Source organism: Hipposideros armiger, unplaced genomic scaffold (genome assembly GCF_001890085.2).
Source record: "Hipposideros armiger isolate ML-2016 unplaced genomic scaffold, ASM189008v1 scaffold_509, whole genome shotgun sequence".
NCBI lineage: Eukaryota > Metazoa > Chordata > Mammalia > Chiroptera > Hipposideridae > Hipposideros > Hipposideros armiger.
In genome coordinates, this window is record NW_017731859.1 from 708968 (window position 1) to 736652 (window position 27685).

The window sequence follows — 27685 nt, forward strand, 5'->3', positions numbered from 1 at the left end:
GGGTGAAAGGGAGAGGTCTGAGCAGCCAAAGTAAATTCCCAGAGTCCTCAGGCCTGCCCTAGAACCCACTCTTACTTTTAGACCAGCTGCCCCAAGCGGAGTGGGCTCAACCATCATCGGAGTGCCAGGTCACAGCTGACTGAAAGCAGCCAGTTAGAGGGATGGTGGGGTAAGAGGGGTGGTCTCAGAGGTAGGCACCCTGGTACCGGTAACAAATAACAGTGAACACATACTCAAAAGGCATGGAGGGTGGCCAGACGTCTCACTGCTTTGCGTGCCATGCACTTCTTGCTGTTCACATTGATGCCGAGCCAGTAGCAAATTAAATGATGGTTACATTCAAATTAAATGATAGTTACATTCAGGTTAAGACAAAGTATGAAATCCATCTTAGAAAAATTGCATAAAAACGTTGCACACAAAAATTAATTCTGATGCTTCTGAAGGGATAAGCAGCGTTTTTGTGGATGCGAGGCGGCTTATTCCTCCCCAATGCCTAGGTAAATGTGGGTGTGTTTTTAACATCTTCAAGCTGACTACCACTTTTCATGTTGATTAGTGCCTATTTTCATGTCTAATCTCTATCATTTTTGTACTATGTATTGGTTTTTAAGAAAGAAAATGAGGGGTTTGATTTAGAACATTTCACATGCCTCTCACAGCCCTACCGCTCTGTCCATGAAATGTGTATAATTATTTTAAAATAACATCGTTAATGCATTAGAAGCAGAAACATGAATGATCAGTCTTTATCAATTAAATCGCAAGTGAATGAGATGTAGCTTGTTAGAAAAGATGTGCTAATATAACAAAATGAACTTATTTTTAGGCTGCCTACTGCTAAATCAAGTAAGCTAAATCAGTGTAAAATTGTCAGAAATCTCGAAATCAAATGAACTAGTCTGTGCACAAATTGATATAAAAAGAACTAAGGGGGAAAGTAATTGAGGGACTCTTTAGAAAAGAGTCTCAAAGACATTCTACAGCAGTCATACTTGAATAGACTCTTTATCCTTTTCGATAGGTTTAGTAAGTTGTTGATATTTTTGTCCCTCAAGAGGTGCAGAATTTCATTATGGATTCCTGTGGGGTGTTTGAAACCATCCTTTTTAGGTAAATGGCATAGTTTCCAGGTGAAGAGGCCCAAACAAACTAGAGAGTCTTAATCTTTCATTTGTATTATCCTATTGCTGTGTCCCCTAATGAAATGTTTTCTGAGTTGTATTTAATGCCACAATGCCCTTTGAATGTGAATAGCAGCCCTGACCCAAGGTTGAAAAGATGGAGCCCTTGTGCCCCAGTGTCATGGGTGTTGACAGGCTTGGGCTAAGCCCCATCCACCCTCACCTCCCATACCTGTTGTTCGCTAGGCCACAATAAGGGTCCGAGACAGTGGTGCTAGAATGAGCCCAACCAAGCTCCCAGATCCAGAATGCAGGCTCAGGTTAGGAATGAAGACTCATACAACTTTAAAAATATGTCAATAAAAGCCTTGCTCTCCTATTAGTAAACATATTTTTTGTTTATTTTGTTTTTTAGATTCCACATATAAATGAGATCACATGGTATTTGCCTTTCTCAGTCTGACTTATTTCACTCAGCACAATACCCTTTAGGTCCATCCATGCTGTTGCAAATGCTAAGATTTCATTCTTTTTTATGGCCGAGTAATATTCCATTGTATATATGGACCACCTCTTCTTTATCCAGTCGTTCTATTGGTGGGCACTTGGGTTGCTTCCATATCTTGGATCTTATAAATAATGCTTCAGTGAACATAGGGACGCATATATCTTTTCAAATTAGTGTATTGGATTTCTTTGGCTAAATACCCAGGAGTGGAATTGCTGGGTCATAAAGTAGCCCTATTTTCAATTTATTTGAGGAACCTCCAAACCGTTTTCCACAGTGGCTGCACCAATCTGCAGTCCCACCAACAGTGCACCAGGGTTCCCTTTTCCCCACATCCTCGCCAACACTTGTTGTTTGTTGATTTATTGATGATAGCCATTCTGAAGGGAGTGAAACAGTATCTCATTGTGGTTTTTATTTGCATTTATCTGATGATTAGTGATGTTGAGCATCTTTTCATGTCTATTGGCCATCTGTATGTCCTCTTCGGAGAATGTCTGTTCAGGTCCTGTGCCTGTTGTTTAATTGGATTGTTTGGGTTTTTTGGTGTTGAGTTGTATGAGTTCTTTATATGTTTTGGATATTAACCCCTTATCTGATGTATCACTGGTGAATATCTTCTCCCATTCAGTAGGATGTCTTTTTGTTTTGTTGATGGTTTCTTCCGCTGTGCAAAACCTTTTTAATTTTAGTCCCACTGCCTAGAACCTCCTGGCAATAGAAAACTCTTCATTGGGGTTCTCCAAAACCCCATTAAGAATTACGTAAAACAACAGTTGAAATGATCATGTGCTTTTTTCCCCTTATTTTGTTAATATGGTGAATTACAGTAATTTATTTTTGGCAACATTATTGATTTACAAATGTTAAACCAGCCTTTCCTTCTGGAGATCAACCCCACTTGGTCGTGTTGCAGTATCCTTTTTAATGCATTGCCAGGTTCAACTTGCTTATATATTGGTAAGGATTTAGGGGTGCATGTTCATGAAGTTGTCTCTGTGGGAAGGTTTTTAATTATGAGCTGTTTCTTTAATAGACATAGACTTTCTATTGTTTCTGGAGGCGCTTTTGGTATATGCTGTGCCTGCGGTCCCCCCTCCCTCCTCTGTGGCTAGAATGTGCCTCCAGGCACAAAGCTGTGACAATAGTAGGGCTCCCCTTCTTGTGTCTCTTCTCTTGGGGGTCACAGTCCCATGCTGCCTATTGCCAATTTCCGAAAACAGCTGTTTCATGTATTTTGTCCAGCTTTCTAGTTGTTGCTGGCAGAAGGGTGAATGTGGGCTTTGTTCTACCATCATGGTGACAACTGGGAGCTCCAAAAGCTTTTGTAGACATTGAAAAGTACAGCAATTTTTGTTGCTTCAGGTTCAGCTAGATCTATAAGCTAGAACTTGAAACTCTAGATAGTTGAGTGGGCTCCATCTTCCTTTTAATCTTTGACTAGATTCCAAGTTGCAGTTTAGCTGACTTTCACCAAAATATCGGTACCAAGGTTTTAGAAATTGAACTGTAACCTTATTTTTCTCTCCATTTAAGTTCCCTTCAGCGTTCGAGTTTAATGAACTATTCTTGATTACAATCTTGGATCACCTTTATAGCTGTCTCTTTGGGACTTTTTTGTGCAACTGTGAACAGCAGCGATTCAAAGAGGTAAGTGTGTTATAGCCTGTCCATTGTTTTCCCGATTGCTTGGGTGCCTTTCCCATTAAGGGCCACTGTAGAAGGGGGACTGAATGGAGAGGGGACTTCGGTCTAGGCCTGCTGCTGTCTGTAAAAGGAGGTGTTGCGCTACATGCCTGCCTGAGTTCAACAGCCCCAGCACAGCTGTCTGATCTTCCAGGTTATCTGATCCAAGCCCCTTACTTTCTGGGGGCTGGGACGCAGCAAGTCCGCAGCTCTCTGAGTACTGTTGGGTCAGCACTAGATCCTGGCCCCCATAAACTCCAAGCTCATGGAGTTTTCACTGTACCAACTCCAGAATGATATAATTCTGCTTGTCATTCTCTGTGTTGTTGGGCAGAGGGGTATTTGGAGACCTGCAAAAATGAAGTCTGCAGATGAGCCACAAAGCTCCCCCTGGGCAGCGTGCTCAAGTTTTTTTCTCCATCAAGCTGGTAAAGCAGCAGCTACCCAGAGTCTGAGTTACATCTCAGCTCTTCTTCCTTTTCTCCTCACTTCGGGGATGAAAGAAAGAAATGATCAAAAGTGAGGAAGTGTTGGAGAAAAGCAGCTTAAAGAGTATCCGCTGGGTAATGGAAGAGGATACTGCCTGCAGCAAAGTATGTTAGAACGTTTTAGAACTTGGGAGGAAACAGTAGGTCACCAGTGCCCACATCCCTCTCTCAGCAGCCTCCCCACAGCTGACCGCTCCCATCTGGCTCTCCCCCACCTCACTGGCCTCTCCTGCTCAGCCTCTTCCCTTTGAACCCATTTCTAAACTTGGAGTCATCTGGGGCCCAGTCCTGGGTTCTATTCTCTAGGTGACTTCATCTGTCTCAGGGCTCTAAATGCCATCTGGCTCCTCCCTGCTCTTTCTCATCTCAGTAAATGGCACCTCTGCACACTGAGATGCTGAAGCCAAATGCATAGGGGCCATCTTCAGTTCTTCTCTTGCTCTCACCGCAGCTGCCACCTCCCTTCCGTCAGCGAGTACTGCTGGCCCCGGCCCTGTCCTCCAAATGCATTCTTAATCTGAGCACTCCTCACTGCTTTACAGCTACAAACCTAGTTCAAACCCCCTCATCTCACATGTGGACTAAGGCAGCTGCCCAGAAACAGACTTCGCTCCCTCCATTTCTGATCTCCAGCAGTCCACTGGAAACATGGCAACACAGGGCAGTATTCCCAAACTTCAGTCCCACCATGTGCCTCTCCCCTGCTCAAACAACCTGCCCCCCCACCGTGCCTTCCCACTGTGATCAGGTTAAAATCCACACCCCTGCAGGCCTGTTAACGTCTTAATAATAAAAAAGTAGAGTGAATTTTATGGTATGCAATTTATATATCAATAAAGCCATTTTAAAAATCAACAGAAGGAAGTTCATATGTAGAATATGGACAATTTTAACCTTTATGATCTTTTTTTTTTTTGCCAAAATGTACTCTTAAAAGTAAAACACCTCTCTTGAGATATCATTTGCATTCCATACAATTCACCCTTTTAGTGTGTACAGTTCAGTGGTTTTTAGCATATTGAGTGTGCACATATTACCACCATCTTTCATAACATTTTCGTCACTCCAAAAAGAAACCGCATACCCATTAGCAGTTACGCCCCCATCCCTCCCTGTCCCCAGCCCCTGGGAAACACTAATAATCTACTTCCTATCTCTATGGATCAACTTCTGGGCATTTCATATAAATGGAATCATAAAATATGTGTCCTCCTGTGGACTGGCTTATTTCACTCAGCATGTGTTCAAGGTTCATCCATGTTGTAGCGTGTGTCAGTACCACATTCCTTTTTATGGATGAATACTGTTCCATGGTGTAGAGAGACCACTTTTTGTTTATCCAGTCATCAGCAGGTGGATCTTTTGTGTTGTTTGCGCTTTTGGCTATTATGACTAATGCTGCCGTGAACGCTCATGTACAAGATTTTGTATGGACATATGTTTTCAGTTCTCTTGGGTAGATACCTAGGAGTAGAATTTTTGGATCATATAGTAACTCTAGGTTTAAGCTTTGAGGAAACCAGGCTGTTTTCCACAGAAGTTCCGATATTTTACATTCTCACCAACAGTGTCTGAGGGTTCTATTTTCTCCTTGCAGACACTGGTTAGTGTGTTATTTTGATTAAACATCCTAGTGGGTGTGAACTGGTATCTCGTTGTGGTTTTGATGTGCATTTGCCTGACAACTAGTGACGTTGAGCATCTTTTCATGTGCTTATTGGCCAGCTGTTTACAGCTGTGGACAGATGTTTATTCAGATCCTTTGCACTATTTTTAGTTGGCTCGTTTGTCTTTTTATTATTGAGTTGTAAGAGTTCCTTATGTATTCTTTATATATACAAGTCCCTTATCAGATATGATTTGCAAAACTTTTCTCCTGTTCTGTGCATTGTCTTTTCATTATTTAATGGTGTCATTTGAAACAAGTCTTTAATTTTGATAAAATGCAATTTATTTCTTTTGCTGCTTGTGGTTTACTTGTCATATCTAAGAAACCACTGCCTAACCCAAGGTCATGAATAATTGAGCCTGTGGTTGTTTTCTAAGAGTTTTAGCTCTTAAATTTAGGCTCATGATCCATTTTTGAGTTATTGCATGTATATAATGTGCAGTAAGGGTCTAATTTCATTCTTGTACATGTGGTTATCCAGTTGTCCCAGCACCATTTACTGAAAAGATCATCTTTCCCCCATTTTTTGGCACCCATGTTGAAATCAGTTGACTGTGAATTTGAAGGTTTTTTGTATCCTTTTCTCTTCCATTGATCCACGTATCTAGCCACCCCTGCCAGCACACCTGTATCGATTAGCGTAGCTCTGTAGTAAATTTTGAAATCGGGAAGTGTGAGACCTTCAAATTTGTTCTCTTTTTTTCAAGATTATTTTGGCTATTTGGGTTTCCTTGAATAATTGCAGGTGTTTCCCTTATAAATATAAAATATGAAAAGGTCCTAATTGAGTTTTCTGAGTCTGAATACCTTGTGAGGAAGTCAGCTGGCTTGGGAACAGCACAGTAGAAAACCCTCTTGGCCTCCCTGTTTTCTCGTTTGGACTTTGCCACTGTGCTCGATTCAGGTTTCGTATTTTCCCAGCCCACCGTGTCTGTGGGTTTGGGTGTTTTCATTTAGCTGAGCAGTGTACATGGTTATTGGCATTCCTAAACAGTGGACTGTAAAATTGGATGGTGGGAAGATACATTTTAATATTTACTGCTCTACATAAGGTTTCTCCAGCCTGCCACCCTGGCATGTTTTCCCCAAGATAGCCATGATTTAAAAGAATCTGATCTATAAATTCTACCCACCGTCCAAAAGCAAACTGCAACCCAGAATTTAAGATGTACTCGTATTAGTTATTGATGAGCGCCATCATCCCGTGGTTGTTAGAAAATTCTCGTTCTGCCTTCACACAGACGCAGTCGCCAGATGTTACCTCACTCAGCAATACGTTTTCCAGGACAGGAATCAGTGTGTGTTTTCATGTCATCCCTGGCATGAGGCAAGGCATGGCAGAGGGATGGTGGTGAGACTTAGATGTTCCTGAATTTTCACCATCTGAACTCACCTCATTCATTATTCAAGTCCTTTTCTTATGTAATATGAATTCTTAAGGATATGAAGAAAAGTTTAATTTATTTCAAGGTATTCCTTTTTCGTTTTTCAGGATGTATATACGAAGACTATATCTTTATGGTCTTACATCAATAGCCAGCTCGATGAGTTCTCTAATCCCTTCTTTGTGAATTATGAAAACCACGTCTTATATCCTGTTGCAAGTCTGAGTCATTTGGAATTATGGGTAAACTATTATGTGCGATGGAATCCACGAATGAGACCTCAGGTACGTTTTTGTTTTTGTTTTTTCTTTTCAAAAGACCATGTCTTTCTGTCCAGGTAAAGATGGTGTTACAGAAATGTGTGCATGCTAGGTGTTAGCATATTATATCACAGGCTCTCTGCCCTCCCCTGTACCTGTGCTTCTGCCCCCACCCATCCTGGGCTGATGGACTCCATGTCCCACAGGCCACCCCTCAACTCCACCTCGCACCCCCCCATCCCCATCTCCATCCCCGGAAACGTTTTCCCTGCCCTTTGCCTCTCAGTGGTGCCAATAGCCGGTGCTCTGAGAACCTTCTTTAGGAATCTTTCCCGACCGGAAACTCACCTCCATTTACTATATGAGGCCCCTGCTGTGTGTTAGGCAGATGTCTAACGTGGTGCAAGGGGTCACTTACTGCTGCCTATGTTACGACATTAGCAAGGGCAGTTAGTACTTCCACTCTCTCAAATACATTGATGTGAGAGGACCTTAGCACTAAGGTGGCCAGAGCACATAATTCTAAGTACCAAATGGGTTCTGGGCTCAGTGTGTGTTTTCAGTAGGAAAAATGCTAACTATTTAAGAGTTGTAAAAATATTTTCTTTATTGAAGAACTTCTGAAGCTGGAAAAACACAGTCTCAGCTCTTTACCCCATGAAAACAAACAGTATACGTTTAGTCAACTTCTGTGGTCAGTGGTCAATGTTTTAAATTTTAAATACAGGTTTTCAATTCTATTAGTGGCCAGTGAGCCATTAGTAAATCATTTCAAACGTTTGTGGCTTATCCCTATACTGACGAACATCCATCTATAGCTCTGTGGCATCTGCCTAGAGTGCTATGACATCAGTTAGCAATCATCTGTGGCCTCCCGAAACCATTCTCAGAAACACGGTCCCCAAATTCTTTCTCCTTTCCTCTTTGGAGCGGCCCACACCTCAGGCGACTCATCCCCTAGTCACGTAACCAGTCAGTCATACACGGCCTCCTGGTGCATGTCTTCATGGAAGGGAAGGCTGTCCCCAAGCCAGGGCCAAATCCTGTCTCTGGTGGCAATTTGATGCCTGATGCAGGGCAAGATCCTGAGCCTTGCTGAGACCTTGTGGGGGATGCGAGTGTAAAATGAATGCCTGGGAGAGTGGTAGGCAGGTGGTCCAGCTTTTTGTATTCTCCCCTGCACTGTGCTACACAGAAGGGAGAAGTGGAAGGCAGTGCAAGGGCCACAGCATTTTATCCTCAATGCAACAGGCACGTTTTGGAGACCTAGGTGAGGGGCACACAGAGCATGTTGGGGAGTGGGCTGGGCCTTGGTGACGTTGGAGGCCAGAGGTCAGCAGGCCCAGGCTGCAGAGGGCCTTGTGCAGCATCTCAGGGGGTTTGCACTTTATCCCAGGGCTGTGGGAGCGCCCCCCCTCTCCACCACCACCACCACCAGGGTTAGTAGAGCAAGACCTGTTGTATGTTCTAGAGAGCTCATTCTGGTAGCACTAAGGTGGACAGGAACAGGGAAGGGGCAGTGAAGGCTGTGGCAAAGGGATCAGCAAAAAGGCTGGTATGGGTGTCCATGACAGGGGACAGTGAGCCAGGCTGGGCAGAGAGGAGGAGGAGGGGGACAGGGAGGACAGGCAGGGGCCACAAGCCTGTTGGGCCTTTCCTCTGAGGATGGGCGAGTCTGGCTGCCTGGAGAGGGGCTCCTGCACACCATCACAGGATGGCTGGGTAGGAGGGCGGGCCTGCAGATAGCCTGGGTCCTTTGGGAGCTTCCGCTGGGTGACTGGCCCCTAGATGGGCATTTTCTTAAGGAAGCATGCATTTGACTTATTGTCAACCAAGGTGACATAAGAGAAAATATCTAAAAGGCTGCATGGAGATGCATGGTTGTCTTGGGCCCTGGGTGTGTTGAACTCGTGTATTCCCGCACAATCTGCTCTCTGAGGTCACATGCGTGGGTTTTAGTAATGGAAGCCTGATTGCAAAGCGATCCATCGTCTGATAGGAACCAAAGGATCCCACAAACAGGAAAATACCAAAGAAGTCAAGAGGGCTGCTGTTGCCTATCTCCCAGCAGCCTTAGGACTAGCAGCAAATAAGGCAACTCTCTTGTTTTGGGGGTCTTTGCCATCCGACTCCCACATTGCTGTCCCCTTCCTTCTTCCTCTGACCTGCCCAAGTCAGGAGTTTCTCGGCCTCTTCAGTGCTGGTGACCAAGCCACCCTGCTATGGTGGGGGCACCTGGCTCCGTCTCTTGCTTGCACTCCCTCCCTCTCTTGTCTCTGGCTCTCCCACTGTATCTGTCCCACTCTCCTGCCCCCATATATCCCTCTTTTCCTCTCATCTGTCTCGCCTTCTTGTCTCTGTCTCTCCCTTTCTCTAGTGTATGTCCCTCTCGTCTGTCTCCCTCCTTCCCTCCAGTCGGGCTGATCACCATTGGCATCCCTGCTCAGTTTTGGGGGGATGTAGATAATGAAACAAGCCTGGTGAGAGTGGTGAGTCCAAAAGCCCCCAACCCAGAGCACACACTCTTGACGCTGGGCCCTGTGGGACGAAGCGAACATGTGTGTGAAAATGGGTGGAGGGACAGTGCTCCAGGAAGAAGGGACAGCACACCCATGGCATCTTTCAAACCTGGAAGATTCTGGAATGCAGGAGGGAAGTGGAGGCAGGGCCTGGTGAGAGGTGAGCAGGAGAGGCAGGCTGGGGTCAAACCACACAGTGCCTTGAGGCCAAGGTCAGGCTGCTGCTGAAGCCATTGGAGGGTGTTGAGCAGTTGTCACATGGAGGGATGGAGGAGCCGGTGTTCCCAGGGGGTTCCTTCCGCTCCACGGGCCCCGCCTTTTCCAAGGGCTTCTGGCAGCTCATGTTCCAGCTGATGAAAATGAACACAGCTTCAAGTTGCAGAAAGTGCTGATGTAACAGAAGTATTTTCAGCCAGCAGAGTTATTTATAAAGCTGCTAAGTTGGAGGTGTGTGTGTGCACGGGGTGAGTGGCATACATGTAAACACGCTCGAAAGCCAGCTGCATTTCCCACCCAGTCTGAGGAGGGCTGACTGTCCCTTTCTCAATCTGTGCCTGTGGCCTTGCCTGACGCACAGGCTGTGGTTTCACCTGATCCCCCTTGTGCTCTCCGGGAACCTAGCCAAGCCGGGCAGGACAGCACAGGGGGGACCAAAGCCCCCCGACTCGTGGGGAGGGGGTCCTTGGAGCCTGGCGCCAGGTGGGTCAGACCAAGGAGACCCAGGGTGCACAGGGCATCTTGGCAGTGTCCCTGTGCTGACAGGCTGTTAGAAACACAGTGCCCGACGGTGGCCTGCTAACACAGCTGTGTCCTGCATGCCCCCAGATGCCGATTCATCAGAATCTCAAGGAGCTGCTGGCCGTCAGGGCAGAGCTGCAGAAAAGAGTGGAGGACCTGCAGCGGGAGGTGGCCACGCGCGCCTCGTCCCCATCTGAGCGGGGTTCTTCCCCTTCCCACTCGATCACACCCGTGCACACCTCAGTCTGACCAGCTCCAGACACGGCAGTTCCGGTGAGTCCAGCCATCAAGGCCATCCTGCGGCTCCTCTGCTGTCCCTGGTGACTCAGGCAAGGGTCCTGCGACCCATTTCGGCTATCGCTTGTGATCTTGTCTTTTAGGATTAGGCCCAGTTCCCTCCGCGTCTGGGTGGCACTTCCAGCCAGTGACCATGTGTGCGGCTAGGTGACAGCTCCTACTGTCATCTATGCTTTGTTTTGTGAACACCCCGTTTCCCTCCTGTCGGGTTTCTCAGGGTGGCTGTGTGTCCCGTTGACCTGCCTTTTGATCGCCGGGCAGCTTGGGAGAAGCCATAGTGAATGGAACGCAGTGCTTAGGTTCAAGAAGTCCTCGTACCATTCATTTCTTTCTAAGGTAGACCATCATTAAAACAAACACCGTCACTTAGAGACTTCGTTGCCAGCCATGTGGGTTCTTTCAGCTCTTTCCTGTAACTTGAAACCTTTGAAAATTAACTATTTGGGGGTGGGGGTAGACAGAGCATTGCCCTCTGTTCTAGAGTTCTCTTCATGCACGGGGGCCCCTGTACCAATTACTGTTGTGTACATATAAGGTATTTTTAAATAAGAGAAACATGCCTTTATTTTCCTATGTCCTTTTTTATGTTCAGACTAGTCACCCAAGGAGGTATCTGCTTAACTGGACTGTAGGAGAAAATTCTCTTCAAACAAAGCCCATGCTAACTTTTATGTGGTACATTTGAAACATGATTGGAATATGGTCCCTTAAATGGCAGTGTGTTCTGTCCTCACCTAGTTCGGTATTGCCTACTGAGGTGGCCCAGGCCATTGGTGGCAATAGCAGTGGTTTTTCTCAGCATGACACTGCAGACAGAAAACCAAGGCCTCAGGCAGCTCTGCGCAGGTGCTGGCCTCCCCGTGGGCTCCTTCAGGGAACTGTCCACAGCTCCTGGCCTGTCTGACCTTGCAGCCTCCCGCCCATTTATGTCAGAGTGAGTCCGCTCTCTCTTGTCACCTGCCTGTCTGAAATCTCTCATTTTATTGAAATCCCTTCAATTCAGTTTATTCATGTGACTTCATATCAAAATATTTAAGCAACTACTGTGCTGTCGCTTCAGTTGCCAAAAGCATAGCAAGGACACCTCTTGGTTTGCTCATCTCAGAGCCAACCTTCACCAGCCAGGCCTCTCCTCCCGGTTTTGCGCCTTCACTCACTGACTTGGGGCTCTGGGACTCCACCAGTATGGGCAGGAACTGATTTACAATCAACTGGTCCATCCACTAGCACTAAAGCTCTGAGCTCCTGTGTGTGGCGTATCACACAATCTTGCACATTTGCGCCTGCCCCAGCACGTCCCGCCCCTGCCCAGGTCTGCCACTGGGACCCCATCCCTGCTAGAATTAAGGCAGCCTTTCGAGGCGGGGGCCTCTCACAGGGTCAGACCTAAGTACAGCAGCATTGGAATATCTGGTTGGTTTCAAATTACTGGGTGCCATGCAAAGCCCTACAGATTGACCTTATTTTTGAAAATATATTCTTTAAAAAAGGTTTTTTACAGTCAAATACTTAGAGAATAGATGTTTTTTCAACGTGGAACTTTCTGATTATTCTAGTAAATGATCCGGTATCCATAAGGTATCAAAAGTACTTCTTCAAAGTCATTTGATCACCTAAGATGAAGTCTCCATTTTTATCAGCTGGGGATTTGTTTCTAAATCATAGTTTGATTGATGTTAGCTTTTGATTTATGCTCCCAACATATCTGAAAGCTTATTTATGAATGGAAAACCTTATTATGCATTGATACATTTTTTTAAATGAGGACATTTCCCATTTTTAAACCCCCTTAATCCCCTAGCTGCACCTAGACTATTAAACTGGGTGTGCCCTGGAGTATGCTATTGACAGAAGCAGAGTGGGCTTATTCTTGCTGAGCTCAGCTAGCCTGGTGCTGGGGCGGGGCTGCCCTGCCCTCCCCTGCATGCTGGGCCCCAGCAAGTCCCATTCAATTTGCAAGCAGCACAACAGACCACTTTTCTTTGTATGTTCCTAGCACAGATCTGTTTCTAAAACAACTTGAAGTATAGTTTTGTTACCTAAACAATTCTTTTTTTTTTTTCGGTTTTATTTAAGTGTATTAGAATGTACAACCTTTACAGTTCAGATTTTTTAAAACTGGTACAGTATCGTATTTGCCTCGTCTGATGCACTATATTTCAATCTAATTAAAGTGATAATGTTTGCTCTGTGGTCTGTTTTGTTGTTGTTGTCTCTGTTTTTAAGTGTTTCAGTAGATTTTCCCCTTGGGGAAGATTAGGAATAGTAAACATTCAATACATGTTATTTTATTATGTGCCAAGCACAGTTAATATGTGTAAAGTTCCTTTCATGATTTAATTCACTTACTAAATCATAAATGCAATTTATCGTAAGTCTTGAGGGTTTTGGCTAAAATGGGTAAGTAGTCTGATTTAAAAATCTGAAATGCCCTTGAATTTAACCTTGAGAAGATGTTGTGAACACGGAAAGGGCTGTGGACATGAGACAGGTGCAGCTCAGAGGAGGCAGGGCTGTCTTTTCAGGCCACGTGTCCGAGAGCCTAAAATGGGGTGGACTTCTGAGAAGCCCAGCATCCCCACCCTGAGTCTACAGCAGAAATGCTGGCCTTCTGGGGGGCTGTAAGCGCATGCATGAAACCACAGCGCCCTCTGCAGGCCACTCTTACACGGGCCTGGGGTCCCTGTCCGTCTCCATGGACCAGTCACTGCAGCTGTAGTCCCCAGCAGTGACACCTCAGCGGCAAGGCTGGGAAGGACACTGTGTGAGGCCCTAGCTGGTTGTGCAGAGGCTCTGCACACAAGAGTCGCTTGGTGGGTTTGGGTTTGAGGACTTGGTGCTATTTTACTACAAGGACAAAAGTGCCACCCACCTCAATGTGAAAACCCTCCTAGTGTCCACCGCATCTGGCTCACGCTGAAATGTCCGGCTGTCTTAAAGTTGGTAAGCCAAGCTGCGAGGTCAAGAGCACACTTTATCTCAAACAGGCCGCTCCACACATGGCTGCAATGAGTGGCAGGGCCCCTGTCCCTGCTCAGCTTTCTCTGGCTGAAACCACTGCACGAACACACATCCACCCTCGATACTGCCTTTCTTTGAAGAAGGCAGAGCAGTAGGCATGGGAGTTGAGAGTCTGGGGCCTGCCTCTGAACCTCGGCCCTGGGACATCAGATACTGTCACTCTGTAGCTCCAGGCCTTAGCTCCTTGTACCCTGAGGAGGGCCGCCCCCTGGAAGCCCTAACCTACCTCTCACCTGCTCGACAAATACCTCTGGCTGGGGAAGGGGAGGAAGAGGCCAGCTCCATATCATAAACTAAGAAAAAAAACAGCATCACTTGACAAAGGAACCTTAATGCCGTCACAATGCAATGATCTGTTAGGTTCCATTTTGTTTAATGCAAACACGAGACAGTTTACAATTCACTGAAACACAAGCACATAAAAAGTAAGGGGATTCTATGATCAGTCTCTATTTCTTCTTCCTCAGGGAACTGGTACTAAAACCCAATCCTAGTGGCCAAGGCAGTGGGCCTGGCAGTATTCTATGGGTGGCACCCCAGAGGGCACCCCACACCACAAAGCTGCCATACCTCCTTCCCCCACGTGCTCAGTTATTGTCAACACTGAGCTCCCCGCCACCATGTTAAGCTGACCTGGATTGACTATGTTCACTCCACCTGTCTAGTTCATTCACTTTATCTCCGCTATCACCTGGGGCGGGCCTACACTAGCCAATGCAACTTGGAGATAATCACAGTTATAAGAGTCCTGGAGGCTTCTGCAGGCGTCAGTGCCCCCCTGGGCGACTGAGTGACCTACCAGGCATGGCCAGTCGCTAGGAGCAGGTCTGAGCACTGGGCTGTGGCCATTCTGCAGAAAGCACCCAGATAGCTAAGGAGGAGCAAAAGGGGCCTGTGAACCGAAGGCAGAGCTGCTGAGGCGGTGGCTTTACCAACGACGCTGACTTCTCATCACAGCTGGAGGCCTTTAGCCATCACAAGCCTCAAAGTGAAACTCAGGGGCCTTCCGGCCTCCCAGCGGAGAAGCCCAACAGCTCTAGTGCCAGCACCATGCTTGCCATGCCAGGCAACACACAGGTCACATCCGTCCTCATCCACACTCCATGGGGGCAGGGACAGAAGTCTTCTACCACCTGCAAGCGCTGCCCTGTTTTTCTTCCTTTAAAATGCCTCGGGGGCCTTGGCACACAGCCATCCTAACGCGATCCTTCCCTGACACTGGCCCTCCCCGGGTCCTCAGGTCACCCTACCTACGAGGCAACAGGCCATGGATCCAAAAAGCCTTCATAGCCGCCGCCTCCAGCCCAGCACCAGTGAGGGTTGAGGCCATCAGCCCTTGCCATCCTTGGGAGGAACAGGCCTCGCAAAGTTGATAATCTGGCCACTGCAGGCAGGGAGGGTGCTGGAAATAGGCACACCTTCTAAGCAATGCGTCCCCTGCTCAACTCCCTGGAGCACAGGTGTGTCCTCAGTAGGGGGTGCTCCCCACCCCGTCATAGACACACACTCCTAGGCTGTCTGGGATGTGCCCCCACGCAGGGAGGGCCTTTCAGTGCCTACAGGCCTGTATGGGGAATGGATCCAAAGGGCAGCATTGAGCCACGTACTACACCTGATTTCCATCCCATGGGTATTTTTTTTTAAATAAGTGCTGAAATGAGCACAGGAGGCATGCGTTAGATAACGTGCGGGGTCTGTTCAGATTTCAACTGTTTCCTTAATAAGTTGGAGTTGCCTCATCCCAGCTGGTGGACAGGGAGCTAACGCACAGCCTATAGGATGTGTGGGGCCGCCCGTGCGGGGCAAAGAGGCACGTGAACTTGTAAATGGGACCCTAGCTTTCTGCTGACCTATATTATGCTTTCCGAAGTGCTTTTCGACACTGCAAACTGATTATCGGTAGACATGGCTCTAGCTCGGCCTCTGACAGCAGGGCTCCCAGGGACAGGACCACGTGGGGGCTAAAGGGAGCATTCCAGGAAGCCAGCTCTGCTCCGGCCCAAATCAGCGCCGGGCCAGGTAAGGGGCCAGTTCCCGGGTTCTGCTGTTTATCACACTGAGCAGACCGCAGTGCTCATCCCTAACAGGCCAGGCAGGTAACTACACACCAAGTCAGCTGTACGTCACTAAAGCAAGCAAACATCCCTCCCTGCACCCCCCCCCAATACATTTCTAAGCCAACAAAAAGCATACAGCATGCCTGTGGCTTTGATGCTCATTATTGATGTCTGTAGCTTCTGCTACCAAAATAAGAACACAAACAGGGTGGAGGGTGAACACCTCCCACGTCCAGGATAAAATGCATTTCCGATGCATAAATGATTCCTAAAAACTAATCATGTCAGCCTGGAGACTACACCAGTCCCCTATGGAATCAGATGGAATTTAGACCTGAGAGTCATAGCTTCCTACTTGTCCAGAAGGTTCCTAAACTCTCAGGGCAGGACTATCATGGCATGCATGTTTGCACTTAAAAAAATGAAGTCTCCACGTGGGCCAACTCCTTGGAAGCCCAGCAGTGTCAACACTGGAACTGGAAGGAAGGACCAAAATGACACCCCCCTACCCCCGCCCCTTGTTGTGTGTGTGCGCAGGCGCGCGCGCACACACACAGACACATGTTAGTGGGTGCTCGCTGGTTTGCTCCTTGCAGTGGCTTCAAGCACTGGGTGCTAGCTGGGCCCCCTGAAAGCTCTCTGAGGTCACACCAAGGGCTGCCTATTGGCAGAAACCTGCCAGTGAATCAATGCAGAACCTCGGGAATGACACTACCCTGCGGTCAAACCCTTGTCCTCTAAGCATAAGTGTCCTCTTGCCCTCCCTCACCTCGCCCCCGCCCCAGCTCACTAAGGCCTGGGATAGGCTGGCTTTGGGGAGTCAGTGACCCAGCGGCTCCTGAGGCTGGATTTCAACACCAAGTCTTCAGAGCACCTGCGGCAGGGGGGCACCCCAGTCTGTGTCCAGGGCACAGAAACGAAACTCACAATCACCCAGAGCTCATCCAGAAAACTTAGAACGAGAAGCCAATGACATCGAAGCAGAACTACAGCGGCTGCGGGTCCAAATGAAATAAGGAGCTGGGTCCCCAGTGGCGGCGCCACTGTGCGTCTGCTGCTGCGTGGGGCCTCAGATCCTGGGCGGCTGGGGCTGCGGCGGCTCTGCAGACTGGGGTGGCAGCGCTGAGAATTGCACTGTGGAGAGAAGATGCCTTTTAGAAGGGACTCATTCCTACCCTACACAGAAGGTGCAAATATACAGGCCAGCCCCTACTGGGGACAGCGACGTGGCTCCCTGTCTGTCCTGTCCAGGAGCTGTAGTAGCTCAGCCCCTGCCGGGCAACCAACCCTCTGACTTCCACTCTGTCTGCAGTCAGGGCAACCCTGGGCCCTGGAGAGGAGGAAGCTGGTCAGCCCCTGGGAACAGCTCAGCCTCCATTTCCTCATCTGTAAAATGGGAATACTCATGATGGGGTTGCGGGGAGCATCATTTAAATAAAGTACCCAACACAGTACCCGACCCACAGTACCTGCTCATACAATGGCGGCTAAGAGTTTTAAAAATGATCAGTGAACGCTATGGTACCGTCACTTTTCCCATGTCTTAATCCAGGGCTCTTTAATCCACTCAGTGTAGCACCCATCCTAAACAATGGCATGGAGCACCCTGCCCCCCATTCCACACCAGTGTGGCCCATCCCCCCACCCACTGCTGCCCTCTGCAGCACTGCACTCCCATCTCCCTGCCTGCACCCACGCCAGCCTCTGCTGAGGACAGCTGCTGGCTCCCCACCTTCACACAGCGCATTCTGGGGCCATACGTGGTATCTGCCCTGAGACTGGCCACTCCAGGCCAGTAGCCTGACCTTACACAGCCTGCATCACCAATGGCTCCTGCACTAAGAAAGGGCTTGATGATCACAGAAGGGGGATGGATGGAGATAGGGTGGGACACAGTCTCTAATAACAGGGTCCGTGTTTTAACCCAGTTCCCTCTTGCCTTTGGCAATTTTCAAATTGAAAGGTGAGGAGTCTAGATGGAAAGATTCACCATGGCGCTATCAGAGTTTGTATGGGAGGTGTCTATTTTCATGGCAGGGAGCACAGGGACCCGGGGCTTATGCGCATATGACAAGAGTAGAGTCTGAGCCTCAACAGTGTACAGAAGTCCTCAGCATGGCACCACCCGGCCCTGGTGTCCAGCTCATCAGGGCAGAGGACAGGGCCCGCTGAGCCGCTGCAGCCCCTGCTGTGGCTGGACATGCTAGAAACAGACACCTCTGTGCTTCGTGAGCACAGCTCTGCTCAGTGCTCAGGTCTGCTCACTGACGAGGAGACCTTCAGCAATGGACAGTGACCAAGAAGTCCTCACCCTGTGGTTCCTCACACACGACGGCTTCCAGGTTCTCTCCCTTCACGTAGTCTGCATTGAGACCCTCTGCAAAAGGCAAAGGGCAGAGTTAGTGATGGACGCAGAACCAAAGGTCTCCCACCATGATGGAGCTCTCCTGCCCAAGTCCTCCATTACAGTTCAAAACACACAAAGCCCTTGATGGACTCAGACCCTGCACCCGGGCCACCCGAACGTCCTTGTCTGGTCAAAGACTGGCTGGCTCGGAGTGTGCTGACCTGCCCAGGAGTCCTCATCATGGTCCTCAGAAATGACAATCAGCAGAGGCCCCTGACAGATACCCCATCCGCATAGGTCAGGTGCCACCACGTGTGAGGCTGTGGGCCAGGCAGCAGGTCCACACAGCACAAGGGGCACCCAACGGCAGGGCTCAGTATCACCCATGGGTCCACATGCTGGCCCAGGGGCCAAGGAGGCAGAGATGGAGCCAAGCACTGCGCGAGTGACTGATGTATGCCAAGCAGGGAGGGGCAGATGGCTGAGTGGGGCTCGCTGTGGAGATGCCAGCAAAGCCTCCTGCTAGTGTCCGGCCCTCCCAGCAACACCCGCGTGGAGAGGCCAAGCAGCTCCTGCAGGCATGGGAACTGTGCTGTCCCTGTCCCAGCATGCAGGGCCCAGGACCCACAGATGATAGGTGCTCTGGTCTAGTTAGTCATTTGGGCTTTCTCCCCACCTACTTCTGAGAGGGACTTGGGGACTCTAGAAAGCATCCTCTGCACGCTAGCACTCCAACCACTGAGTGGCACCATGCCAGACACAAGGGCCATTACTCAAGACTCAGAGTGGGCCCCACTCCTGCTGCTGCTTGGGGAGAGTCAAGAGTCCTTGTCTTATCCCTGGATAAACTGGAAACTGGAAACCTCATCAGAGCTCTGGGCCTGTGGGAAAAGTGGGTCATGGTTCTAACCAACCAGCTGACTGAGCAGGCTCCAGGGTAAGTTACTCCACTGCTCTGGGCTGTATTCAGGCTTCTCACCTAGAAAAGTACACTTGCACGCCATGCTGCTTGCTGGGCTCAAAACGAACACCAGATGGGCCCAGGAAAAATGAGGGTGTTGCTCATTGGCAGGAGAGGTCAGCCCCCATCCAGGGCAGCGCAGGTGATGGAGCTGGCGGAAGCTATTCCCGACTGATGGACAGGGGCTAGGAGCTGCGTCCCGGTCCCTTAGTCACTGCCCAGCTGCCATCCTGATGTGCACCGGACTGGCTTCTGCCTGTGAGCAGCCATCTAGTTACTCCTCAGGGATGACTGCCAGTGGGCATCTGAGTTTCAGGCAGGACCCCCACCTCCCACCCCTGAACCCAGCCACACTCAGCCTGGGAGCAGAGAGTCTGACAGGTAGTACCCTCCCATATGTATCAGGAAAAGCTAAAGATGGTTGTGGTTGAAGCCAAGTTGGAGAGACGGGAGAAGGAGCAAGAGCAGCAGGGTGGGGAGGGACGACAACAAGGCCTCGAGGCCAAAGCAGAAGAGGAAAATGAGTGAGTCAAAGCATAGCTTTACCTTGAACATCTGCTGCATCTGAAGGCAAGACACAAAGCTTAGGACCCTGGAGCAAGAATGCAGCCCCCGGCAACAAAGCACACGGGCTTCCTGTAAGATGTACTGGCCCTTGGCACTGAGGGCAGAGATGTGAAAGCAGAGGATCCCCAAAACCTGAGCCCCTTTGGTGGCGGCAGAGGCTGGAAGCCCCTGAGCACCACAGTCCCTCCTAGAAGCCACATGCTACCCTCCCTCACCCTCCTGGGGCTTCCTGGTGCACCATTTCTGCTCTGCCTTTCCTAACCTCCATGCAGTGGTGGTTGAGGCCATTCTGGGCAGAGGCTCAGCAGAGAGGGCAGGGATCGGAGGTCCCGACTCCCAGCTTCACGGTGGGCTTAGCCACCCCACACCCATGGGACTCCTTCCGATTCCAACCCATCCTAGGAGCCAGGGACACACTGGTAGATGAAATGCACACAGTCCCCCAGGGAGCTGACAGTCCAGAGAGTTATGAAGATGGGGGTGGGGGGTAGGGGTGGGGGAGGCCACGGGCAGCAGTCACAGATGCAGAAACAAACCACCAAGGCCAATCCTGTCCTATAGGCTTCACACCAGTCGGCAGGGGGCGCTGTGGCCGCACGCAGGAAAGGCATCTAGTCAGGGCCCACAGGCTGGGAGGGAGGGAAGGCTTCCTAGGAGGGTACCTCAGGCCCAAAGGATGAGAGCAGCTAGGTGAGGAGAGGGGACAGTGCAGAGGATGCTGGAGACAGCAGGGCACAGTGAAGTAAGTGAGTATGGCTGTGGAGAAAGGCTTCTGGGCCCAGGGCCTTAGGAGGGGGGGTGGGGGAGGGGGGACAGGAAGGGATGTGGTTGGAGCCGAACCATAAAGGGCTTTGGATGCCAAGCTCGGGGGTTGGGCCATGACCTAGAGAGCAGTGGCACCTACAGAGGCCAGTGTGTGTACTGTGAAGTCAGCCACATGGAAAGGAGCCTACTCTTCGGCTGAATGGGGGCGGAAGGGGAGGGCTTGGGGAGAGGCCTGTTGGCTCCCGCTCAGTGGTGTGCCAAGGCAGTGGGTTCCACGAACTTCCTGGAACGACCATTAGCCCTACAAGCCTACTTGCCTCTCTGGCCTGTGTCACCCCTGCCAGCAGGCTCAGCCCCACTGTCTGGCCCAGTAACACCCTCACCTTGAGGCTGGCCCCCAGAAAGAGAGGTTGCATCCATGTTCTCCAGCCTTATTGCCACAAAGCTTTCAGCTGTTATCAACACCCCCCCTCTTTTTGGTTTATTCTTTCCCAAATATCCCATGAATTGCTCAACTCTATATACCAAAGCCTTCACGTTCTCACATTTTATGTGTCTTTTCTGCAAATCCACTTTGTAAAACCTCACGCCTGTTTGTGTTAGGAAACAAGTGTGAAAATAACGTATTTTCATTTCACCTTAGTGTCCCCACAAACAGCTACAACTCAGACATCTCTTTTTTGGTTTGGAAACCGACCTCTTCTCCCTCCCTGTTCCTACCTACTGGCCCCCCTTCTAGAGTCACTGCTTCCCATCTGGAGGAAGCTCCTTCACCAGTGCTCTGAGCCTCCATTTCCTCGTCAGGCTGTGGGAGTTCTCACTGTTAGGGTAACGATGCTGTACTAGGATGCATGCTGGCTCCCAAACTATATGTCCATGTCCTCATCCCTGGAACCTGTGGATGGGACCTTATTTGGAAAAAGGGTCTTTGCAGATGTCACTAAGTTAAGGATTTTGAGATGGGATTATCCAGGTGGGCCCTAAATCCAATGGCAGGTGTCCTTAGACAAAAGAGGAGACACAGACACAGAGGGAAAGGCCATGTGAAGACAGAGGCAGAGAGATTTTGGACTGATGCAGCCATAAGCCATGGGAAACTTAAGGCCTCCAGAACCTGGGAGTGAGCGGCAAGGACAGTTCCTCTTCTAGAGCTTCCAGAAGGAACCAACTCTGCTGACACCTTGATCTTGGACTTCTGGCGTCCAGAACTGTGAAAGAATAGATTTCTGCTGTTTTAAGCCACTCGGTTTCTTTGCTTTGGAGCTGGGACAAGGGATAGCTTTAAGGACAAAGCAGTCTCCAGGTCTGCTCTCCTTCGGAGTCTTCCCTGTTCACTCCACTCTACAGACAAGCTTCTCTATCCCAAATGAGTTGACAGGGTCTCAAGCAAGGAGACCATGAGCGGTTGTGCAGGTTGTGCGCTGAGATGTGAATGGTGCCCCAGAGTACTGCTGTGCACAGCCTGTGTAGCTGTCTGTATGTGGTGGCCGTGGTCAAGATTATTACATAAGAGTCAAAGAAGCAAATGTGATGGCCAGATGAAAAATCAGTGTGATAACCTCAGCAATATCAACATTCAAAGCATTCTGGGACCTGGGTTAGTTTTCTGGGAAGCTCCGCTCCAGGATAGAATGAAGGGCAGAGGCCTAGAGCAAGGGTAGGTTAAGCCTCACAGGGGACAGTCCTCAGATTCAAGAAAGAGGGGAACTACCACTGAGTCACGTTCTGTCACTTGAACTAAAAATCGCCAGCCTTAAAGTAGAGATACACTCTCAGCAAACAGTGACACATCAACGCTGTGCTTCTAAAACCAACAAGTGGGGTCTTTCAGTTCACCCCCAACAGCATCCCTACAGGGTTCCCCCCATGGGATACCTGCCAGCTTCCAAGACAGGATTTCATTTGTTACTCTGCAATTTACCCACATCTTCTAGATTCACAGCTATGACATAAAACGGAAGCAACCCTGCTTTTACAAATCTAGCGTGGGTGGGTGGGGAGGAAAACCACACTCTAGTCTCTCTTGCATTCCTACTCCTTTAAAACAATTCGTGATTCTATCTATGTTAAGATTTGTCTGACTCATGCGGGAGGTGCAGGGGCACCGGGGCAGTAACTTCTTGGGACCTGAAAGGGAGGAGAGGAATGCTGGCTTACCCAGCAGTGCTGCCTGCTGGGTCTTAGCGATGCCCAGAGACTGCTGCCTTCTACTTCTGAGGAAACTGGCAGCATGAGTGGGAGCTGTTGATCCAGGGCCTCTGAAGGCCCCAAATTCCTTTGGGTGAGATCTGAGGCCATATGGAAATTCCGGGGTATCTCTTGTTCGATTACAAGGAAACATCACAATGGTCATTGGGCTCTGCCCCCACAGAAATCCGGCTTCTGGGAACTGGAGCCCTTGGAAGACCAAGGTCATTGTGTCCAGCCCCATCCTCTCTTCAGGCTGGTTTACACTTCAGTTGTGTTCCCAAGGATTTCCAAAAGTGCAACTCCACCTCCCCCTTCCCCAGGAAGTCTTCTCTGGAGTTGCTCTCAGGTAGGCTGTGGAATGGACCTGAATCTCAACTTGCTCATGTTTCTGCCCCTTTCCCTCCAAAAACCTTGACCATTCATTCATGTCCAGCAGTGGGGGTAATGAAACGGTTGTGGGCACAGCCACACACAGCGGCAGGGCAGATCCACTTACGCTGAATGCGGAAACAGAACTTCTTCTGCTGGTAGGAGATGTAGCTGGAGACAGCACCGATCAGGGCCATGGCCAGGGCACTGGCCACACCAGCAATGGTGCCGGTCTCTGGCGACATTCCTGGGCAAAGGAGAGGGTGGGAGAAATAAGAAGTAAAGTCAAGTGAGGAGCACCACAAGGATCGGCTCAGGCGCTGAGTTAAGCTTGTTCCAATGCCCAGGACCTCCAAGACAGTATGAGAGGACTACGCCACTTGTATCTAAGGGGTTCAAATGACACAGTGCCACCTTGGATTTGCCAAGTGCTTCTCATTTTCTGTAAGGATTTCCATTTTGAGAAGCTTAACAGGGAAACATGGAAATGGTGCAGTCCCTCTTTAACGGAGTCCCAGACAGGTCTCCAGGTCTCAGGTCAGTGGGCTTCCCACGGGGCCACCTCCCGGGGGATCCACATTTTCATGCGTAATTCCTTTAAGTGACTTCATCCCTCTGCTGTTGGCCTCACAGTTCTCTACCGGAAACATTCAGGGGAAGGTCGGGAGGGCCAGCTCTGAGATAAGAGTAGGCCAGCACTATGTGTCTTTGTGCTTTCCAACAGAAACCTTGGGACTCAAACCCACCGGATTCAGAGTCGTCATTGCTGCCATACCGGTCATCACCTGGACAAAGGACAAAAGCACTTAGTGTCCGCTATGAGCCCATGACCACCCAGCTCTGGGTCAGGAAGGACAGCCCCTTCCCAACTCCCTGACCCTTCTGGTCCCCCTCTGCACAGGCCCCAGCCAGTAACCCCTCTGTGGGCTTCTACCTGACTAAAGCAGGACCTGCTCCTTTGTACTTGTCACCCACAAAGCCCAGGCTGCCAGGGAGGACTTTTTATTTTCAAAGTGACAGCCACTGCACATTGAGCATTTGTTATATCCAGGCTCTCTGTGCACAGTACTCCATTGAATCTCTGCAATCCAGTGGGACAGGTCACCTGGCATCCCCATCTTACAGGGGAGGGAGCAGAAGCTTGCAGGTGAGGGACTTGCCGGCAGGTGGCGGAGCTGGGCCTATGCCAGGTGAGCCTGACTGAGAATGACAACACAGTCTGTGCTCCTTGTATCTAGTTATTTCCTATAAGAAGTATCTAGTCTTTATCTGGTTATAGAAATATGCTTATGTAAAGCTGTTTTAAAAAAGGATGAAAGGCTAGCATAAAAATAATTTATAATCCCACCAGGCAGCGAGATTTATGGTTAATATTTCACTTTACTTTCCTCCTGTGCTGAGTGCTTTATATGCTTTTTTTCAAATCTAGAGGTTTCTGTTCATGTAATTTAGGTACATATACAGCATCCTTACGATATGCTACATGATTAAGTCATAATTAAGAGTTTTGAAGGGCTTCCACTTCCATCTTGGCATAGACCTGGAGTTGTTCTTGGAACAATAACAAATGCAAGGTGACAATCCCTTACTTAGGATTTTGAAATTCAAAAGATTCTGAAATATCACAGAGATGGAGAAGCAATAGTGGTTGACAGGAGTTAGGAAGGGGGTTGGCTGTGATTATAAAAGGAAAGCAGGCAGGACCCTTGTGGTGAAAGAACTGTCCTTTATCTTGACTGTGATGGTGGTTGCAGGAATCTATACATGTGACAAAATTTCATATCGTGTGCACACACGCGCACGTGTGCGCACGTACACATACGTACACACACACACACACACACACACACACACACACACTTCCCGAGACAGCAGCTCCCTGACAAGTAAGTGGTGTCATTTCAGGATATTAATTGGCCTTGAGCACTGCCTTCATGTCACCCTCTCCTCATGGCATAATGCCCATTAATGGAGGGTGATTGTGTTCTAAAGCCCAGTATTATTAGAGGAAAGCGCCCTGGGATGTTGGAGGCAATGAACTCTGACACTTCCTTCACCAATCAAAGAGTCTGGCGGAATGTAGATTTCTGGATTGTAACATATGTCCCCCCATCTAGTAAGATGTTGGTAATAGTGGAGGCTGTGGGGGTGTGTGTGGGGGGGGGCTATGGGAACTCCATGCATTACGCTCAATTTTGCTGTGAACCTCAAAGTGCTCTGAAAAATAAAGTCTATTTTTTTAAAAAGAGTCAGGAGGGGAGGGAGAAAAAGAGGTTTGCTATGTTCCCACCTGGGGCTGAATCCTTGTGTTAAATGCATTGTATAAAGATCTGTGATGGATATGAATGGTTATTTATAAAACAAGGAACACTGGCATTTTTAAAAGTACAATCACAGCTGTTGGAGAAAGGAGGACAGGAGTCATCCTGTGCATTAACAGGTCAGCAGCAAGGCCACTTGTGAGGACTTGGAGCCCGACTGTGTGGGCCCAGCAATGGTACCCCCTCTGTTGTGCTGGAGGGGCAAACCCCTTCACAGATCTCCTCTTCTGATGTGTTCATGTCACTAGATTTCCAGACAGGGCTGAGCAATTCAACCTACTCTTTTTTCACCTTGAGGTAGAATGAAGCTGAGTGCTCACAAGTCTCTCTTTCCTTATTAATATTTGGTCACGAGGATTCACAGCAACATGAACCTCACAATCTGTATGGCAGCTGAGTGAAGAGTGTGTTACATGAAAAGTACACAGGACCGCCCCTGCATACGGTTCCTCTGGGGGCTTACAGAGAGGTCTGGCACTCTCCCAGGCTATCAAAAAGACTCAAAAGCTCAATACTTCACATCTCTAGGAATTCCTGACTATCTGACAATCTGTAGTTGTACGGAAGCATTATCCTAAGAAGATGACAAAAACAATATCATTTCTCTCCCTTCAAAAAAAAAGTGATCCCATCCTGTAGGCAACTCATTGCTCAGATGGGCATGTGAACTAGAAATATCATGAGGCTAAAAAACAACTGGACAATAAAAAGCCAGTCACTCTAGATTCTTCCACCCCTTCTAGTTGCACGAACTTGAACTGAAGTCAGCACACAGACCTGCCATTGGAGTTAGCCAAGCCAGCGTCATGACTTTCATCCTCATTTTGCAACTGAGCTCTGTTCACTTCCTCTAAGCACAGGCTGAACCCAACCCTTTAAATGCATGCTGTGCAAACCATGGTATCAGGACAATTGATGAACCATTGGCATAAAATAAATGTATTTAATCCAATACCATCTGTGGAACTAAGTTCTCAATAAATATGAAATAGATGAAGCCATAAAAGTGCTATAAGAAAATGTAGGACAACATTTACATTGTCTCAGGGTAAGAAATGAATATCTAAACATGACCCTAAATCCAGAAACTCGAAATGGAAAACATTATATCAAAAGTAAAAACTTCAGTACTAAAAACACAAGCAACAGAAGAAAAAAATGGATAAATTGGACTTCATCAAAATTAAAAACTTTTGTGCTGTAAAGGACATCATCAAGAGAGTGGAAAGACAAAACCACAGAATGGGAGAAAACATTTGCAAATTGTATACCCAATAAGGGACTAGTATTGAGAATATATAAAGAACGTCTACAGCTCAATAATAGAAAGGCAAATAATTCTATTTTAAAATGGACAAAGAATATGATTAGACATTTTTCCAAAGAGACATACAAATGGCCAATTAGCACATGAAAAGATGCTGCACATCATTAGTCCTGAGGGAAATGCAAATCAAAACCACAATGAGATACCACTTTATATGCATTTGGATGGCTATAATGAAAAAAAAGGTAAAAGTGTTGGCAAAGATGTGGAGAAATTGGAACCCTCAGATATTGTTGATGGGAATATAAAATTGTCCAACTTCTATGGAAAACAGGTGGACAGCTCCTCAAATATTTCATCACACAGGGTTACCGCATGACCTAACAATTCTACTTCTAGCTATATCTACACGAGAGAATTGAAAACATATGCCCAAACAAAAACTTGTGTACTAATCTCATTGCAGTATTATACATAAAAGCCAAAAAGTGGAAACAACCCAAAGGTCTATCAATTGATGAATGGGTAAATAAAATGTTTTGGGAATATATGAAAAGGACTTAATAATGATCCCTAATGTAAAAGGACCCCTTACAAATCAGTGAGAAAAGATAATGATTCCAGTAGAAAAATTGGCAATAGTTGTGAACAAGTAATTCACACAATATATTAAAAGAGTCTGAGAAGATATAGAGATGGAAAGTGTTTCACCTTTCTTGGATTCAAAGTTATGCAAATTTAAACAGAATAGCATTCCACCTGATCAAATTTGCAAAGATTACAAACTTTAATACCCAGTGAAGGTGAGGATATGAGTAAACAAGCACCTGTTTACTTCCTATCAGAACTGACCCAGCAATTCAACTTCTTGGAAGTTACCTGACAAACAATTAAGATTTTGTTTATTATGCTATGAGGATGTCCATTACAGCACTGTGTACAGTAGTAAAAAGCTGGAGGAAAACAAACCTGTCTGTACAAAAATAGGTACTGGTTAGGGCCGGCAAAGTGGCGTGATGGTTAAGAACTGGCTTGGGACGCCAGAGGGCCCCGGTTCGGATCCCACATATGAGGGCCAGTGACACTGCCCTCCACAACTAAGATGCTGAACAACAGCTCAACCTGGAGCTGGGCTGCCATGAGTCG

The 27685-nt window shown here is 48.2% G+C and overlaps 2 protein-coding genes across 16 annotated transcripts in view; one reads left to right on the forward strand and one right to left on the reverse strand.

Annotated features, from left to right (window-relative positions):
* MTMR1 (myotubularin related protein 1) overlaps positions 1–22778 on the forward strand; it is a 73279-nt gene extending 50501 nt beyond the window's left edge. For 5 of the 12 annotated variants that reach the window (XM_019667886.1, XM_019667875.1, XM_019667878.1 and 2 more), the window contains 3 exons: positions 3169–3282; positions 6968–7144; positions 10465–12861. In XM_019667886.1, the coding sequence (XP_019523431.1) occupies positions 3169–3282; positions 6968–7144; positions 10465–10626 (453 nt within the window). In that variant the 3' untranslated portion in view covers positions 10627–12861. Of the gene's footprint in view, positions 1–3168; positions 3283–6967; positions 7145–10464; positions 12869–22763 lie in introns of those variants that run through there. The other 7 variants (XM_019667883.1, XM_019667881.1, XM_019667882.1 and 4 more) reach the window with 4 other exon arrangements.
* The window catches only part of CD99L2 (CD99 molecule like 2), a 93030-nt gene continuing 79355 nt past the window's right edge, over positions 14011–27685 (reverse strand). For 2 of the 4 annotated variants that reach the window (XM_019667889.1, XM_019667887.1), the window contains 5 exons: positions 23698–23736; positions 23079–23198; positions 19607–19624; positions 18064–18129; positions 14011–16886 (listed from right to left, as the gene is read on the reverse strand). In XM_019667889.1, coding sequence (XP_019523434.1) covers positions 16822–16886; positions 18064–18129; positions 19607–19624; positions 23079–23198; positions 23698–23736 — 308 coding nt within the window. In that variant the 3' untranslated portion in view covers positions 14011–16821. The remainder of the gene's footprint in view (positions 16887–18063; positions 18130–19606; positions 19625–23078; positions 23199–23697; positions 23737–27685) is intronic. The other 2 variants (XM_019667890.1, XM_019667888.1) reach the window with 1 other exon arrangement.